The sequence below is a fragment of the Alosa sapidissima genome, chromosome 9 (assembly GCF_018492685.1).
Source record: "Alosa sapidissima isolate fAloSap1 chromosome 9, fAloSap1.pri, whole genome shotgun sequence".
Classification (NCBI taxonomy): domain Eukaryota; kingdom Metazoa; phylum Chordata; class Actinopteri; order Clupeiformes; family Clupeidae; genus Alosa; species Alosa sapidissima.
The window spans coordinates 34,201,513-34,220,273 of NC_055965.1; the positions used below are offsets into that span (position 1 = coordinate 34,201,513).

The 18,761-nt window shown below is 39.5% G+C and overlaps 2 protein-coding genes and 2 long non-coding RNA genes across 6 annotated transcripts in view; 1 reads left to right on the top strand and 3 right to left on the bottom strand.

Annotated features, from left to right (window-relative positions):
• Nucleotides 1-4,273, bottom strand: part of LOC121718954 (interferon-induced protein 44-like) — a 163,054-nt gene extending 158,781 nt beyond the window's left edge. Inside the window, exon 1 of one of the 2 annotated variants that reach the window (XM_042104412.1) lies at nucleotides 4,187-4,265. The gene's annotated coding sequence lies outside the window, so the exon portion shown is untranslated. Of the gene's footprint in view, nucleotides 1-4,186 lie in introns of both variants that reach the window. The other variant, XM_042104413.1, reaches the window with a different exon arrangement.
• On the top strand, nucleotides 3,094-15,273 carry LOC121719083. The gene is made up of 3 exons (XR_006034145.1): nucleotides 3,094-3,191; nucleotides 14,553-14,578; nucleotides 15,023-15,273. It is a non-coding gene; the product is annotated as an uncharacterized LOC121719083 (long non-coding RNA).
• Nucleotides 6,053-9,277, bottom strand: LOC121719035. 2 transcript variants are annotated; one of them, XR_006034092.1, is made up of 4 exons: nucleotides 8,964-9,277; nucleotides 6,538-6,586; nucleotides 6,366-6,399; nucleotides 6,053-6,177 (listed from the first exon to the last, which is right to left on the bottom strand). It is a non-coding gene; the product is annotated as an uncharacterized LOC121719035 (long non-coding RNA). The 2 variants fall into 2 exon arrangements; XR_006034091.1 differs by lacking the exon at nucleotides 8,964-9,277 and having other exon boundaries at nucleotides 6,538-6,931.
• LOC121718967 (interferon-induced protein 44-like) overlaps nucleotides 10,533-18,761 on the bottom strand; it is a 247,328-nt gene continuing 239,099 nt past the window's right edge. Inside the window, exons 5-8 of the mRNA XM_042104439.1 lie at nucleotides 14,472-14,624; nucleotides 13,958-14,171; nucleotides 13,637-13,737; nucleotides 10,533-10,796 (exon numbers count right to left, since the gene is read on the bottom strand). Of these exons, the coding sequence (XP_041960373.1) occupies nucleotides 10,623-10,796; nucleotides 13,637-13,737; nucleotides 13,958-14,171; nucleotides 14,472-14,624 (642 nt within the window). The 3' untranslated portion in view covers nucleotides 10,533-10,622. The remainder of the gene's footprint in view (nucleotides 10,797-13,636; nucleotides 13,738-13,957; nucleotides 14,172-14,471; nucleotides 14,625-18,761) is intronic.

An 18,761-nucleotide genomic window follows, 5' to 3' on the forward strand; every position in this document is an offset into this window, starting at 1 on the left:
GATGCATGACATCATTGACAGGATGTATATAATATGTACATGTATATGTACAAGTACTTAACTGGTACACTTTATTTGAATGGGTTCATTCCACTGTATCAAAAGAGTAATAAATAACACAGTTGATACATGTACTACAGTATGTAGGGTAATGGCAGACATGTTCCAAGACACCAATGACACAACATGTAATGTAATATGTAATTGTAAGTGGGCAATTCCACGGAAAATTGACTTTTTGTCACATCCATAACGCCAGTGAAATGCCTTGGCATTTGTATGATGTGAATGTTACTATTCATTTTTTGTGCATTTTTCTCATGTACATTCTTCAGCCAGAAATAGCAAATGCTCAAATTTCATGTAATCATTCACATCATACCATACCATCACATTTTATTGGCGTTATGGATGTTAGAAAAAACGTAATTTTCCATGGAATTGCCCAAGTACTTAGTACTTATGCCACTGTATCAAAGAGCAATAAGTGTGTACCAACACAGTTGATGTAGTGAATTAGTAGACCTGTTCCAAGACATCGAAGACACAACAAACATGTCATATGTACATGTAAGTAATTAACTGGTACACTTAATAGGTTTATTCCACTGTATCAAAGAGTAACAAGGTTGTAGCAGCACAGCTGTTACAAGGATACAAGGAAGTTTATTGTCACATGCATATAGTTACTGGAAGTAAGAAATGCAGTGAAATTATGTCTGGTGTCAGCCTATTTGTGCATTTATGGGGGGGGGGGGGGGAGTGCAGTAGAAGAGGGGTTTAGTAGATTAAGTGGCAAGGGCTGCATAAGAAAGGTGGGGGAGGATTGGGATTGGGGGGAGGGCACCAACAAGGAGCACCCAAGAGCAAAAAAACATGTACACTGAAGACAATGAGGCCTTGACTGGAGCTAAGAATGGCTTGTATATCAAATCTATCATGACCAGATTTACCCCATCCAGCAGGTCTCAGATCAGCTCTTTACCTCTGATGAAAATGTAGGCCAATTGGCAAAGTTTTGTAAAAGCACTCAGTATTACAATGTAACAACTAAGCTTATATGTAGGTACCCACAAATACATAATGCAAGTACAATGATAGTACCTGATAGTATATGTTGTTACACAGGTTATACCACCGTACCTAATTAGGTAGGTACACTGTGACACATTAAAATAAAGTGTTACCTATATATATATATATATACTAACTTCAGTTCAGACCGACAACCTGTTCTGTATTGCTCTCTCTCTCTCTCTCTCTGTATATATGTATATGTATATGTATGTGTGTATATATATATATATATATATATATATATATATATATATACATACACACACACACACACACATTACATACATACACATATAAATGTAGCATGACAAGTGTGTTTACATACAGTAAAAACTTCTGTATTGCCCTCTCTCTCTGTATATATATATATATACACACACACATTACATACATACACATATAAATGTAGCGTGACAAGTGTGTTTACATATATCTCTGTATATATATATATATATATATGTATGTATGTATACATATACACAATACATACATACACATATAAATGTAGCGTGACAAGTTTACATGCAGCACTAACTGTTTACAAGCAATAACTTCAGTTCAGTAAAACTGACGACCTGTTCTGTATTGCTCTCTCTCTCTCTCTGTATATATATACATACATATATATATATATATATATATATATATATATATATATATATATATATATATATATATATATATATATGTATGTATATACATATACATACATATATATATATATATATATATATATATATATATATATATATGCACACACACACACATTACATACATACACACATATACATATATATATATATATACACATATAAATGTAGCGTGACAAGTGTGTTTACATATATATATATATATATATATATATATATATATATATATATATATATATATATATATATATATATATATATACACACACACATATACATACATACATACACACACACACACACACACATTACATACATACACATATATATGTCATACAAAAGACATTCCTATTCAACATATACTTAGTTGTTTAAGCGCTTATGTGTTATGGTTTATATAATGTTGTTTTATTTTAATTGGGCTGTTAATTAATTTGACATTATTGTTTATTATTGATATTCTCCTTAATGTAGTCTTAGCATGTCATTGTTTTTATATTATTGATTGAATTGACATTATTGTTTTATTATTGCCTTTCCCCTTTTTTACATTGCTTTTTATTAGGCTATTGCTTGAATTGATATTATTGTGTACTACAACTATTCTCCTTACTATATTTGACCTACATTTTAATCTGTTCCCTGTTCAATTTTAAATATTATTATGTTGTTTTGTATTTATGTGTCGCTTTGGACAAAGGCGTCTGCTAAATCCATAACCATAACCATAAATGTAGCATGACAAGTGTGTTTACATGCAGCACTAACTGTTTACAAGCAATAACTTCAGTTCAGTAAAACCGACGACCTGTTCTGTATTGCTCTTTCTCTCTCTCTCTCTCTGTATATATATATATATATATATATATATATATACACACACACACACTACATACATACACATAAATGTAGCGTGACAAGTGTGTGTTTACATGCAGCACTAACTTCAGTTCAGACCGACAACCTGTTCTGTATTGCTCTCTCTCTCTCTCTGTATATATGTATATGTATATATATGTGTATATATATATATATATATATATATATATATATATATAAATAACATACACACACATATATATACATATACATATATACAGAGAGTCTGTATATATATATATATATATGTGTGTGTGTTTGTGTGTGCGTGTTATATATACATATATATACACACATACAGTATATCCATGCATACATATGTATTGTATGTAGTATTGCATTACTAGCCTATTCTAATTTGGTTTGTTCTATTGACATGGAATGAATGAACAGGCACACGTTACTATGGAGTAGGTCTACTTCACAATTCAGATTTTCAGATGATGCGTTGTGGCTGACAACGGCCCTAAAATCTCGAGTGTCTAGGTTTATTGTTGGTTCCTGGTTGCTGTAGTGCAATGATGACATCTGCTGGCCGTGCCGCGCAATAGCGTCACAACATATGTAATTTCACTGGACATTACGGTAAAAATCTTGTTTTTCCTTACTAATATTCGTGTCATCCAGCAAACATATTGCTTAATTCTTTTGACATTTCGTTCCTTTATAAATTGTAATGTAATATAAAGGTACGTTTTTGAATGTCATTACTCTGACATGTGAGGGATAACGGCCACCGACGTGACCTGTTATACGTGACTCATGGACAAGGGGAAATGCCATTAACTCGGCGTCACGCAGCGGCAATTTTCTTAATATCGATATTTCCCCACATTACTTAATCCAAATTCTGTAATTTTTGCTGGATAAATGTTGTACAAAAATGTAGTTTCGTATCAAAGTGGAATGGTTTTTGTCATAAGTCAGCGGCGTTAGTTTGAGCACATAATTGACGTTTTGTTTACATGTGTTCAATGTAAGTCAATGGGCGCCGGTATTCGGCCAATGGCGGCGTCCAAAGAATCTTTTGCCGGATAGCATGACGGCGGTGGCTACCATAGGCTATGCAGGTTCTCCCATAACGTTATCGATACAGATCAATGCACCAAATCAGGGCGATTTTAGCGAAATAACGTTCCTGTGACAGGCTAGCAAATATTGAACAATGGGATAACGTTTCATCATCACCTTTATTGATGCCTGAAATGTTGACATTGCTGAAATACAGAGATGTAGCCTACTGAGAGGCAGCTGCAGACAACGATGTTCAATGGGTTCAACTTATCACTTGCCTACCAGGTGGATGTAAACAAAGCTATAGAACCTAGAATACGTCACATGAAAAACGTTAATATTACGTTACAATGGAGTTAAATTAAGAAATATGCCCGCATTTACTAACTGTAGCCTAATGTTAGGTCTAGGCCTACCCTATAGGCGGAAATCTCCGTCGACAACGTTTCTTAAACAACGACGTTCTTTCATGCAACGAAATTCTAATTTGTTTATTCAAAATATTCCACATACCAAAATCACAAAGTGAATGACAACAGGAACATATTCAATAGTGGGTTTCTTACCTTAGGCTACAAATTGTGTGCCCACGATGCAAGGCAAAGTTACAGACGCCACGAAGTTGGACTATTTACTTTCGCTTTTACCAAGCCCCTCCCCGAAGCGATATTTGATCGTAGCAGGGCGCAGGATATAGCCTATTTTTCAAAGTGAGATGGACCACATTGTGAACAAAAACCAAGATAGTGAGATCAGGCTTCCAGATATCGGACCATTGTTTGGTTGTTTTCAAAATATCCTTTGATTAAAATGGTCAAAACTGGAGGATGAGCAGAACGCTAGATCTGCCCTCAGCTTCTTGCTATGTGGGAGCTCTTAGATTTTAAGCTTATGATAGGCCTACTTGCATTATATTTTATATTTCCCACTGATTGGGCCAATGGTTGAATACATGGAGCAACATGGGATATGTTGATATTTCATTAACCCATGAATGAACAAGAGTTTACAGGTCAATGTATTGCCATGATCCTAACACCCATGATCAGATAGTTAGGACTTACATTAGACTTAGATTTAGTGCTCAAATTATCTTTTTGTCTTTAAGGGGGTCTCTCTATCTCATAAAAAAGTTGGCACATCCCACGCATAGCCTAACAAGGCGATACAATTAAATGGCGTGAGTGGCGCTTTTGCGCAGTAGGCTATAGCATAGACATAATATACATAGACGCCGCATTGGCTGCTGGAAACAAGAAATGCGGCCTCCATCTTGGACCTGTCATACTCCTCATTGCGTTGCAGCAGAAAACACAAGATGACAGCACTGTGCAGCATGTTCCTGCTCAAATCGGCGGACCATACTCGGGGGGATTTACTTTTCACAAGTAAGATTTAACATTACCGTACTATTGGTTGTATTTTGTATTTTCGAACAATGTGACCTGTATCATAGCTACATGTATGACCTTTGCAGCAAAAAAAACCGCGTGAAAATCTGTTCGGTATTCAGTGAGATATGATTAATTAAGTGTGCTGACAGCTCATTGCACCGGCCAAACAGATTACACTGAGTGGAGTGGATGACCGGTCCAAGATGGCGGCTCCAAATCTCGTCAGCGCTAGTAGGGAGCAGCGGTCGATGCGGCGTCTATGTATATTATGTCTATGGGCTATAGATGCACGGTAGGCCTAGGCTATAACTTGACACACGCACACCACAGACAGCGATTTTTCATAGAAATTGATTCCTTTTAATTAATTTCAAGATATTATTGTTTGTAATAGTCCATCCCAGATAGCAAACATACACTGGGACGGAACTGGGCCACACCTACCACAACGTCCGGCACGGATCTGCATAATGGACCTGATCCGGCGTCCAAACGCACATCGGTCCAAAACTGGTCTGGATCCGTTTGACGGATCTGGTTCCAATAAGGGCTAAGACTGGCCCAGTTCCGTACGATAGTCTGTGTTACTGACGTGTTCCAGATCTGCTTATCATATGCAATACGGGTCCACTTATTGTGTGTGGTACGGACCCGTTTATCAGATATCAGCTGGCTTTATTTGACATGTGAAATGTGATTGGTAATTAATTATCCTGAAAAATCTGTTTGCTATTTGCTAACAGGTTCGTTATAGGTTCACCCAGGCTAAAGTTCGTAACATTTTACCAACAGCTCATCTAATACACATAAGCTAGGCTACAAACACAACTTTACACATAAGTGTCTTATTATTTTTTTTATTCAACAACCTGGCTGTAGAAGTGCAATCCCAGACAAAGTTTAAGTCGTGTTAATTCCACTGTTCCCATCGATATTCAGGCTGTCTTCCTCAGTCATCTCCATGGTCAATCTGAAACAACACAAAATAAACATTAACAGTTAGCCATTTATTCCTTTTTGAAAATAGGCTAAGTCACAATTACACAATTCACAATTATCCGGGTGGTCCGTACATGAGGATCCGCAGATGTTGGACATCTGGACTGCCGAGTTGAAGTTCCTGCACTTTGCTTTTCAGTGCTTTAAGTTCTTTCTCTTTGTCTCTGTCTCAAACAAATGTTCCATATCAGCTAAATTATTTCGGTTCCACTAACAGAAGACATCAGTGATTGATTTTAGAAAACGGTTTAGGATATGATTTGCTTTTATCAGCGAAATTACTCATGTTCCACACATAGGACATATCAATGATTGATGATTGCTAAGGGAAATGCACTGATGCTTTGCTTACCCCCATTTGATTTCTCTCCAATCTTTTTCCATCACTGCATGAAACATAATGTTAAAAATGTATCTCCTTATTATTGTTATTGTTGTTGTTCTTCTTCTTCTTTTTCTTATCCTTCTGCTTCTTATTATTATTATCATTGTGTGTGTGTGTGTGTGTGTGTACATGTACTCACATGGAGAAGGCAGAGTAATCTTTTTTTTAAATAGCCACGCCATTTCTCCCTGTGTCACAGAGTAAAATGAGAAATGGTGAATATCAAAGCAGATTACACTAACAACTTTTTTTTTCAATTTAAGACCTGTTAATTACATCAAAAAGTTTGTGTTTGTGTGTGTCAGTGTTTACATTACCAGCCAGAAAATGACCGGTATCATGTGTAGTTGCCGAGCAGAAACGAACAAACAAACAAAAACACAGACAGAATGTCTGGAGAAAAAAATGCTAAATTCTGGATCTGATCTACCTGATCACTTCTGAATGTAAATTAGGATGAGTTCTTCATGACAAGGGTTTACATGTAAATGAGGATGGGGTTCTTCATGATAAGGGTTTACATGTAAATGAGGATGGGGTTCTTCATGATAAGGCTAAACAAATCCTGAGACGGGTAATTGGAGATTGGTTCAGATTGATTAAGTCATCCAAGAATGACTGCATGACTCACCTGCATGCCCCCACCCAACACCTCCTCTTCCTCTTGCTCACCTGCCCCCCCAACACCTCATCCTCACCTGTGTGTGTGTGCATGTGTAGGCTGATGTGTTACTAAAGGAGGCTACTTAAAGCAGAACAAATATGTTCACTTTATATACCTTCACATCAACAATATTTTACTCAAACACAAACACACACACACACACACACACAATTAGAAAAATAGCTCTTCAAGAGGTCATCATCAGTTGGGCAAGGTTCTATAAGTAGGTGTATTTTACTATTAAATTAACTCAGGCATTTTATACAAATCAACATATACTTATTAACCACATCTAGATTTGGCAGTGCAGAAAAGCTAGGCTATTATGATAACATTGTTGTCTTTAGAAGTATTGGCAAGGTATTATATATTGTATATTATACGAAAGCTGCATTTCACATAGAAGAACTTTATGAGGAGAGGATGTTTACATCACTGCCTACTCTGCTATATGCCTACTCTGCTATATGCTTATCAGCAGCTTGCAGAAACAGTTTGACTTTCATAGACAGGAAGTGGTGACTGACACAAAGCAGCGTGTGGTTTAGTGTGGGTGCAGGATTGGATAAGTGCTTGTGGGAACAAAACACATAAAATGGGCCAATATTGCTTTGTGACCATGTTTAATGGTTGTACTATTTGTACAGGGAACGCACACACTCTCTCCCATGTTGAACGCTGAACAACACACATAGTTATTCCGATTTCCCTTTAATGCAAACATTCATAAAGCTTAATGAAAATAAGAATTCTTCTATCAACCAAGGTGAAGTTCAGTCTCGTATCTAACACTATTTAAAAAAACACACAGCTCAGCATTTCAGTGGGGCAAATTCTAGCTACCTTATTATATATATATTTTACATTATACGAAAGCTGCATTTCACATAAGAGAGCTTATTGCTATTGTTGTATGTGTCCTACTTTGTACACAACTATTAGCACACACTGATGCTACTAAAGGGTCCTGCTAGTCTGTAGGCCACTGTTAGGGCCCTGCTAGGGCTTAATGAGCTGTCTGGGCTTATGGCTGGTGTCCCTCAGTCTGTCCACTGCTGATGGCTCTTCCTTACATGCTGACCTGCACTCTGAACATTCCTGGTGTGTCTCTCACTCACTGACTTTTCTCATCACTTCATTCACGTAATCAATTAGTAAACATTTAGTATAAAATACTTTTGGTGTGGTCTCCTTTCCACATCATTCCACCTTTGAGCTAGGCGCCCCCTAATGGCGAATGTGAACATGACAAACAGGTTTGTGTCACTTCAAGCATATCTATGAGATATATATTTCCGACAATGAAGATCAAAGACTCACAACAAAATGACCACCATGCTGTTATCAAACACATTAACACATTAATCACCATGATTACTTTGAATGATTGAATGAATTAATTAATAATAATATACATATATATATATATATATATATATATATTAATAATAACAATAATAATATATATTAAATAATAATAATAATAATCATAATTATAATAATAATAATAATAATAATAAAACATTGATCCACAGGTGAATGTGGTTGAGCTGTAGAACTGACTTTCCTTAACTCAGTTCTACAGCTAGGATGAAGATCTTGGTATCAAGACAAACTAGATGACCTAACACAGTCATTGGTTTTATACTTGACATGATGGCAAGAGGACCAGGGCTCAATACCACAACAATACAACAATAATCATTGCAACACAAGCTAGGTCTGAGCAGAATGCAAATTAAGTTTGTGCAGGAAAAAAAAAAACAGAAACTAGGACCGTAAATGATACCATTGTTGTCTTTACAACCTTCTCACTTCTTCTGTCACATATTGATCATTTTGTTCATGCACAAATGGAAAGAACACTGTATTAGAGAGGTTATTAGCTGTGTTTGTCCTACCTTCATGAGAAGAGGAGCTCTGTGTTTATATCTCTGCGTAGGCTACTGGGTCTGATCATCAGCAAGCTTGCAAAAAGAGTTTGACTTTCACAGGAAATGATGGCTGGCATGAAACAGCGTGTTGTTTAGTGTTTGTACCGGACATAAGATGTGAACATAAGATGAGCTAGTAGGCCTGTGGGTTTGTGACAGTGTTTTATGGCTGTGATATGTTAACAGGGAACACACATTGTTTTCCCCATGTTGAATACACATACAGTATAATTGTCTTTCCAATGTCCCTGTTCATTAGAATAATCACTAAGCTTTATAAAAATAAGAATTCTTAAATCAACCAAGCAAAAAGGTCTATTCTACTAAAACATTGAATCCCTAAAACCATGAGTGAAAACACAGCTCAGCATTTCAGTGGTTCTAGCTACCTGACACAGCTATTAGTTTACACGGATGCTACTACTGTAAGGGTCCTGCCTGACACAATTAGCACACACTGATGCCACTACTGTAAAGGCCCTGCCTGACACAACTATTAGTTTACACTGATGCCACTACTGTAAAGGCCCTACCTGACACAACTATTAGTTTACACTGTGGCTGACACTGATGCTTGTCTGTGCTGGGTCTCTCACGCCTACTTTTGCTAATGGCATTTGCTCTGGGCTCTTGTGTGTCTTTCCATCTGATGGCCTGTAGGTGGGGGTGTGGACGTAGAGCTCTCAGAGGAGGGCTGTATGAGCTTATGGCTGGCAGTCATTCAAATGAGGTGCTGCTAGTTTGAAGCCTGGGGCTGAACCATACAGTGCACAGAGGTTACTAATGGAGACTGCTAATGGAGTACTAATGGAGAGAATGTACTGTACATGGAGAGAAGATGCAAATCAATGAAATATATTGATGATGATGACATCTGTGAAATAGATTGATTCAGTGGGTGCTTTAATCACCCATTACATTCATTGATGTGTCAGTTTGGATTTGGCTTCTTTAGAGCAAATACCCAGACAACTTAGAATGAGAAGAAATAATAATGAACAATCATTGTAAAAAGATAATAATGAACAATCACTGTAAAAAGGCTGATTTATTTCAACTAATCCAGAGGTAATAACTAACACCTTGCATACTGTATGTGACCCTGCAAGGTGAAACCAGTCGCTTTGCGCATGGTGCTATTTTGAGAAAATCCACGATAAACAAACATACGGGTTATAACGGCAAATTTGGATGCGGTTATCTTAGCGATACTTGCAATACCCTCAATATACATATTGTTGGAAAGCTTAGTTTATGGCCATTCATGATATGAGCACAATAACTTAAATTTCTAAATTTTACCAAAGCGACTGGTTTCGCCTTGCAGGGTCACATATTATGTTAAACAGATTATATGCCCTTTAAAAATCTGTGGGTTAATGCTTAAAATGGTTTGTCCTGGTTAAATGAATATTTAAATAAACATTTAACCAGTAATAAAACTAGTGAAATCAGTTATTATGTAAAGTGTGTGTGTGTGTGTGTGTGTGTGTATGTGTGTGTGTGTGTGTATGCGCGTGTGCATGTGAGTGTGTGTGTGTCTGTGTGTGTGTGCACGGGAGAGACAGAGAGAGGTAGTATCAGATCAATAAGAGGAATGATAGTATATATTTTTAAATGGGACTTTCAGTCTTGTATTTTCATCTCTGCCACGTGATCGTTGGCGAAGTTCAGGATGTTTGTCAGTGCAGACAGCAGCAGCACGTCCATGTCGTTGTTCAGATGAATCTCCTCATGGTAGTTCTTCACTGGGAAGATGCAGTTTAGGGGAACTCCTGTGTTATTACTACAGTGTTTCATCTGCAGACACACACACACACACACACACACACACATACCATTAAGCACAGTGTTTCACATACGTTGACTAATCTGTGGCGGGCTGCATGATATCAAAACTGGTCACCACACAATAATGTTCTATGTTGTACTATTTAAATGAGATAAAATCATTTCATAAAACTGCGCTTTTTACGCACGCAGCCTTTTCTTGCCCCACCCCGCTCTCTCTTGCCCCGCCCCGCTCTCTCTTGCCCCGCCCCGCTCTCTCTCGCCCCGCCCCGCTCTCTCTTGCCCCGCCCCGCTCTCTCTCGTAGCCCGCTGCCCCGCTCTCTCTTGCCCCACCCCGCTCTCTCTTGCCCCGCCCCGCTCTCTCTCGTAGCCCGCTGCCCCGCTCTCTCTTGCCCCACCCCGCTCTCTCTTGCCCCGCCCCGCTCTCTCTTGCCCCACCCCGCTCTCTCTTGCCCCGCCCCGCTCTCTCTCGCCCCACCCCGCTCTCTCTCGAACCCGCTGCCCCTTCTCTGCATACATTAAATAAAACATTAACAATTTTTTAAGGATTGTTGTTGCCACATAGAAGCATTGCATAGAAGACAGCGGGCTAAATTGCTATTAAATCTGCTTAGCATTGTGACCATGCTGCGCAAATTTGTTCAAAACTGCTGCATTCAAGATAACTCTGCTTAGGTCTTATAACAACATAGTACATTGGAGAGACTAAACTAAGTTATGCAATCAAGCCGTATCGCTAAGCGAACGTTAGAATACTGTTTGGATGTCGAGCTTAACATGCTCGTGCAGGGCTCTACTCATTTTTTTGTCTCAGACACTGAATCACCAACATAACATCCTTAGGGAACATTTTACTGGAGTTATCAAGCAGGCAATTTCTTGAATTTCCCCTTGGGGATCAATAAAGTATCTATCTATCTCTATCTATCTGAATATTTGCAATATTTTCCCGATGTAAATGGAATAGTTTTTTTCCAAGACTCAAAAGTGCTTATCCCAAGGAGAAGTACTGTACGAACCTTTATTTTAACTAACTACGTAGAAAACATTATGAATTGCATTCACACATATCATAACTGTGTTCAAACTGCAAGGGTTCTCTCACAAATGTCTTAAAGTGACAGGCACTCAATTAGATCTACACGCTTCTCATGATCATCGGTGGACACTCGTGGTCGAGTATGTCGGTCCTCCTTCTTGGTCCTTATGGGTCTTCAGGTGGGCGAAGAGGCCAATCCTGGACCCGCATATTTTGGGGCAATGTGGGCATGGGTGGGCAGTAGCGCGTGTGGGCATGGGTGGGCAGTAGCGCGTGTGGGTTTGGGTGGGCAGTAGCGCTTGTGGGCATGGGTGGGCAGTAGCGCGTGTGGGTTTGGGTGGGCAGTAGCGCTTGTGGGCATGGGTGGGCAGTAGCGCGTGTGGGTTTGGGTGGGCAGTAGCGCTTGTGGGCATGGGTGGGCAGTAGCGCGTGTGGGCATGGGTGGGCAGTAGCGCGTGTGGGTTTGGTTGGAGCCTTTTTGGTGGAGGCCATTTCCTTTCTGCGTCTGTGTTTGTCTTCTGCAGCACTACGGAGGTCGTCGTACTGTGCAGCTCCATCTCGGACAAGTTGTCTCCAGGCTGCCCTGTTAGTTGCTGTGGCCTCCCACGTATTAAGGCCTATGTGGAACTTCTTGAGGTTTGTTTTGATGTTGTCTTTGTACCTTTTCTTTTGGCCACCTGGGGCACGCTTTCCTTGGACAAGCTGTGAGTAGAGGACTTGTTTGGGGAGGCGAGAGTCAGGCATTCACGTGGCCAATCCATCTGAGCTGGTGTTGGGCGATGATGGCAGTGATGGTGGAGGTGCCAGCCTCCTCCAGGACGCTGGTGTTGGACACAATCTATCACACTCAAAATAGGCGATCACATCTTACAAAAATGATCATTACTGATTGGGTGCTGCTGGACAATTTGGGTCCTATGACATCAAATACTTTTGGGCCTCTGAAATGCTAAGGGGGTCTGGGGGCACGGTGACTTCTCGTGTATTTTGTGGAAACTAATTGATTGACTTAAATCACTTGATGAAACTAGCTTCGAGCCTGCATCACTTGCTAGTGAAGCCTACTTGTTGCATAAGCAGGCTACTCTGGTGATTCTGTCTTGTCTGCTTTGGTTCATTGTTGGTATTTGTTGATAGAGAACCAATCATGAGCCATCACCTATCTGGGACGCCACCACTGTTGAGCCTTCTGGAGATGTTGTTGGCTTAACCTGTTGAGGAGTGAATTATTTTCCTGGTTCCTTCTAGAATTCTATGCAAACGATCTATAGTTTCAGTGTTCTCAATTCAGTCTATGGGGAAAATCTCTGAGGGTAATTGTCGCATCATAATATGGAACTCTCGGACTGCGAACATTCTAATCACATATTTGTGACCGTACTCCTCAACAGGTAAATTCAGTGAAAACACCAATGAAGGAAAGTGCCTGCTTGATAACTCCAGTGAAGTGTTCCCTGGCTGTTATGTTGGTGCTTTTGTTTTTGCCAGTAAATAAGCTTTGTTGTTGATTGGCCACTGTGTTTGAAATACCCTACCTATAACATTAGGAATGTATCGCTTGAGTGTATGTTTGAGATATTAGTTCCACAATGGAGTACAACTGTACTGTATTTTAACCTTGAAGGGAAGCAGATTTGTTCTGAGAACAAAATATACTTTGTGTACATGCATGTGTAATAAAAACACATGTGCAACAATTATTGGCACATTAGTAACTCACTATACCTTTAATAAATAAACAAGTATGTTTTACACCTATTTTTAGTGTCTCCTTCAGCTGTTTGTATGTAATAATGTAAGAAATGTGCACCTTCTCACGGATCATTTTGCTTCTGTAGACCATTTTAATGTTGTTGTGGACCTCTGGGCATGCCTCATCCACTTTTGATAGGATGATAATTTGAGGGATGCCTGAAACAGAAACCAGAAACATTACCTTTCCAATTGTGGGGGGGGGGGGGGGGGGGGGTTTCTTATTTAGGGTGATTTCCCTGACTCAGGTAACTGTCCCAAGCAGGAAGGTGAGTTTTATAAGAAAGCTATTAATGTGCTTTATCAAAGCTTACACGTCAATATGAAATTGATGTGTGAGCTTTTGATAAAAGCTAATTGGTTGTTGTGTAACACTTGCCCATCTTGCTGGCACGTTCTCTGACGTCTTTGATCTTTTTGATGAAGGCTTCGTCCTTTTCCCGCATGGCATGTTGTGATATGTTCTTGCTGTCAGCACACCAGAGGACACTGTCTGCTGGAATGATGCTGACCAGACAGTGAACCCTGTCACTCAGACTTGGATCTTTGTTGTGACTTTTGTCGCCCTCTGCACATGGGTTTATTGGGTTGAACTTTCCAAGGGAGTAAGAAAGGTGACAAAGAGAAGTTAGTAGTTAGTAGTAGTTAGTTAGTCCTGTAGTTAGTAGCAAGCATTTCGTTTAAAAGAACACACCAACATTTGCCCATTAGCTTATTCAATGTCTCCCACGGAATAACATCCCCTGTAAATAACATTCCCTGTCATCTCTTCGTTCAGTCTATCAAGAAAAAGGTGTTGCATGTATTCATTTGTTGCACTGCTGTTTTGTTATTGTACAATTCTTGGTTAATAGTGGACACACATATAGAAGTGAAGTGTATGTGTGTATTACCATATAACCGTCTTTAATGTGATCCTCCAATATTTTCATGAGGTCATCTATTTGCACCCCTTCAAATTCTCCTCTTTCCAGGCCCATGACATCACTGAAGACAAATGGTAAGTAGGATCCGTATTCTCCAGCTTTAATTTTGTGGGTTTTATACTGAAAATTATGATAAATATTCTCATTAATTTACACTAATTCATAACATTCACAAATTATGCTGCTACAATTAACCATATATTTAAAAAATTTAAATTATTAACGCCATCAAGGAACTGCACAAGGCTCCATGCATTTGACTTGTAATTGACGTTTTCATTTAAATAAGTGCACTATGTTGTCTATCCAGTATATGTGTTTAATTTGCTAGGGATCAACACACATTTCGATTCTGCGTTCTACTGTGTACAATGTTCTATTCACTGCACAATCTGTTATAAAATTATCTTTATTCATTTTTTAAACATATCAATCATCTTGAGCAGCAGCAGCAGCAACCTTCTTCTAAACCATTATTTACCATATCAATTAACTTTCTGTCACATATATTGAACGAGGTGCCGTGAACGTTACTCACAATCTTTGTGAATCTGTGGCCGGCCGATGCTTCTGCTATGGCTCCACTGGTCATGTGATCCTGGAAGATGCTGTCTATGGAGTTGATGAAGCTGGACTTCCCTGCTCCCACTGGACCATGAACCAGGATATGGAGATGCTTCACATCTGGAGTGCTGATTTGAAATCTCTTTAAATGGTCTATCATCTCATCCTTTGTGTTGTGTATTTAAACATTGATGGGTCTGATGAATATTGTGGATGAACACTCACTGAATAATAAGAATACTAATAAATAAAATCTGAATCTGAATCTGAATATCATGTGAAACTTTAGAGATTGCTTAAGTTAAAGAAACCCTATGCAACAATTTCAGCAAAAATGACCTTAATTATGCAGGTTGAGAGTCGTTCTGATGGTTCTACAACACTGTCCAATCGCACCTCGAAAATGTAGTCAGATTGTAGTTTCGAAGAAAACTGCAAAACGGACGCCGACTTGGCTTTGTTGCTGTTGAAATTGTAAGTAGTCTACCCTTGGGTGAACTTCGTCTTGTAATGTGGTTTGATAGTCTCTTGAACAATGTGTTGCTCGACCGTTTTATTGTGAGCCATGTATGTGTTTAGCTTGGTTTCTTGATGGCTAGTTCGCGCTAGGGTTTAGCGTAGCAGTCACTTGCTACCGAAGCTGCAGGGGGAGCTATGCTGTGAAAAATGCGAGCCCAAATCCAGCGAAAACCCAGAAATAGCGAAGGAAAGGAATGACCAGACTTGCATAGGGTTTCTTTAAAGAGCAACATGCAGGTTGGACACCCCTATAAATCATAGTGTAGAAAAAGGATGAAGGAACTAGATTCTCAGAAAGAAAAATATGTAACTATGCCAGAAACAACATTTTTCGAGAAAATTGTGAGAAAATAACTTCCGCGATGCCCAATAAGACTCACAGGAAAGCTGTGGATAAACCACTAAGGGACTGTTCGTTATTTATAAACGGGGCCACCAGAGGAATTTTAAGTGCTTCAATCAAAAGTTGCATGACCCTCCCCTGCCTGCAAGTAAATTTTCAACGACCCTCCAGCAGTTTTTTCAAAAAAGACATGAGCCAATTGTCGATATCTTCCGCCCACGCTTTTAAGCGCTATGAAAACACATTGACTAAGGCTACCGTTCTAAAATCAACCTCTGCTTTCTGATCTTACACATTACACTTTACCAAGATGGTGGCCATTTCAGTAGATTTACTAACTAACATTGTTGTGGAAACACAATAAGCATGGAAACTAAATGCACACTTCCTGCAACTGCATTAGCCTACTTGAAATAAGTTACTCCTCTAGTAAGTATTCACATGAAATAAAACATTGAGACCATTCAACAAAGCACACTGGGTAATAACAAATTCAACACATGAACTTGTTGCTATGGACTCGTCTCTAGGCTTCCTCAGTCATTGTAAAGCTGCTGAAGCTGAACAATATCCAAAACTCAATTTCTCAGACGAGCGTCAATTTGGGAGCTTGCTACACCTTCCTTCTCAAATGACTTGAAAAGGCCGTTTGCACAATTTCACAAATAATCACAGGGACTGAAAAATACCTAACATGCCAACTTTTTCCGGGTTTATCATTTTAACTTTTCCCCGCTGTCTTGCCGTTTTAATATTTTCCCGTAGAATATCCCATATTACTGTAATACTCTCATAACATTAGTCCTGCATTCTGGCCTGTCTCTGTGTTGTCAGAGCCCGTCTACGGAGAGCCTTGCCACTCTGTATTAAGTCCCATTGTACCGAATTTTGGATGCAGTTCCACCAGAGTTCCACTGGGGGCGATCGCCATGAGTGCAGAATGAGAGTCAATGGAGCTAGACGGCTAAATTTGTCTCTTTCACCTGATTGTCGTTGACAAATCTCAGATTTGATTGTAGTTTGTATAACTTCAACATGGGTTATAGGTCAAAAGTTGAATGAACGAGTACTTATGTCCTTTTGATTTCTTACAGGTTGGGTCGTTGTTGCACATAACACACTAGCATTGTGCTAATGAATGACGTCATTGACACATTTGAAATGCTTTTTAGAACAATTAAGTGACTTTAAAAAATATAATACTCAACCAAGTGTATTTTCTTTGCCTCCCCTTTCGAATACAATACTCAAATTACTTTAAAAAAGAATTATATCCCGAGAAAAGTGGATTTTGAGGGGTACAGCTCCATAGACCTCCATGCATTCTGCACTCGTGGACGAGCGCCCTCATGTGGAACCACAGAAGGAACTGCAACCAGTTCAGAAACCGGAAGTTTTCCTAGAGTGGCAGTTCTCCCCTTATTAGACAATAGGCGTGTTCGACTTGAGGCAGATCTGTGCAGATCTGACTTGATGTGATGCATGCTGGGTTGAACACAATGCATACTGGGATGGACGCAATGCTTGCTGGTTAGAAATTCTGTCCGACTTCTGTCAGCCGTGGAGGGACTTACCACCGTGACACCATGTCACATGACCTTAAAATATCGCGGGAGTCTTAGCCTGCAGACAGATCTTGCAGTTGCCTTCCACGAGCTGCACGAGCTAAAACACGCCCTCATGACGTCAGTTCAAAGACGTGATAGGGCCATTTGGGAGGAATGTCCTCATGACGATTATGACGGGAGTCTCATGCTGCTTCCTTATGTTGGAATATGCGAAAATAAACAGAAATCGAAGGGATACCTTCTTATACGTGATTTCTGCAACAATGGTAGGCTAGCCTACTGAAAACGTTTGGATATTCTGTTATTTTCTGTTGTTGGCTAAATAGATAGACACACATATAGGGGAAACACTTGATATTGAATTTATGTGCTACAGGCCTGTTAACTGTATGACAACAGTGGTTTATTTAAACTACATCATAAGAATTTATTTCGTCAGTCATCATGGCCATTTTAATGAGTAAGAATGAAAGTTCTGCTGTGTTTATTGCAAACAAAATTCCGCGATATTTCCCGCGTTATTTCCCGCGATGTCTCCCGCGACTCACGTCAGGCAGACTGTAGCCTGTCTGTCCGGGATGAGCTGCCCTCTGTTGTAGCTCCTCCCGGCTAGCCTCTGAAGATCACATTTACGTAGAAAGCCAGACCAAGTCAGACTCAGTCCAAGTCGAACAAGCCTATTCTCTGGTGTTGTCCTGTTGTTACCCCTTAGCCTCGTGAGAAGTTTCACTCGCAGATCAGTCTGGCAACTTTTCGTTAAAGAGAATTTGGAGCAGTTCACCAAACAAACGTCCAATCAGCGTTGGCTTTGAGGCGGGTTGAGGTGTGACGCAACGAACAACATGACGGCATCCACAGATGAGATGAGCATAGCTATCGCGCAAGTTTTATTCAAATTAGAAAGTATTCCTGGGTAAGCTGTGAAGCTATGAGTCTCAGCCATGCAGCTGGGAGGAATAAACGACACAGACATCCTCCACGGCCGATTCCAGTTCATAACGGAGGAATATACTTTCTTCAGAAGTGTAGGGTCTACCGTGAAAACTTGATGGGAATTGTTGTTGATTAGGTTCATGTCACATACAAATGGTAAGTTAAAACATCTTAACGTTAGTTACGTTACCTAACTTAATTGTATGTTAAACGAAGGCATTAGAAGAACACTTTGTTCATCTAATTGGTTGATTTGGCCCTTCGATAACCACCAAAGGTGGTGATAGACAGATGGCTTATCCAATCAGCTAACCAGTATTTCCGCCCCTT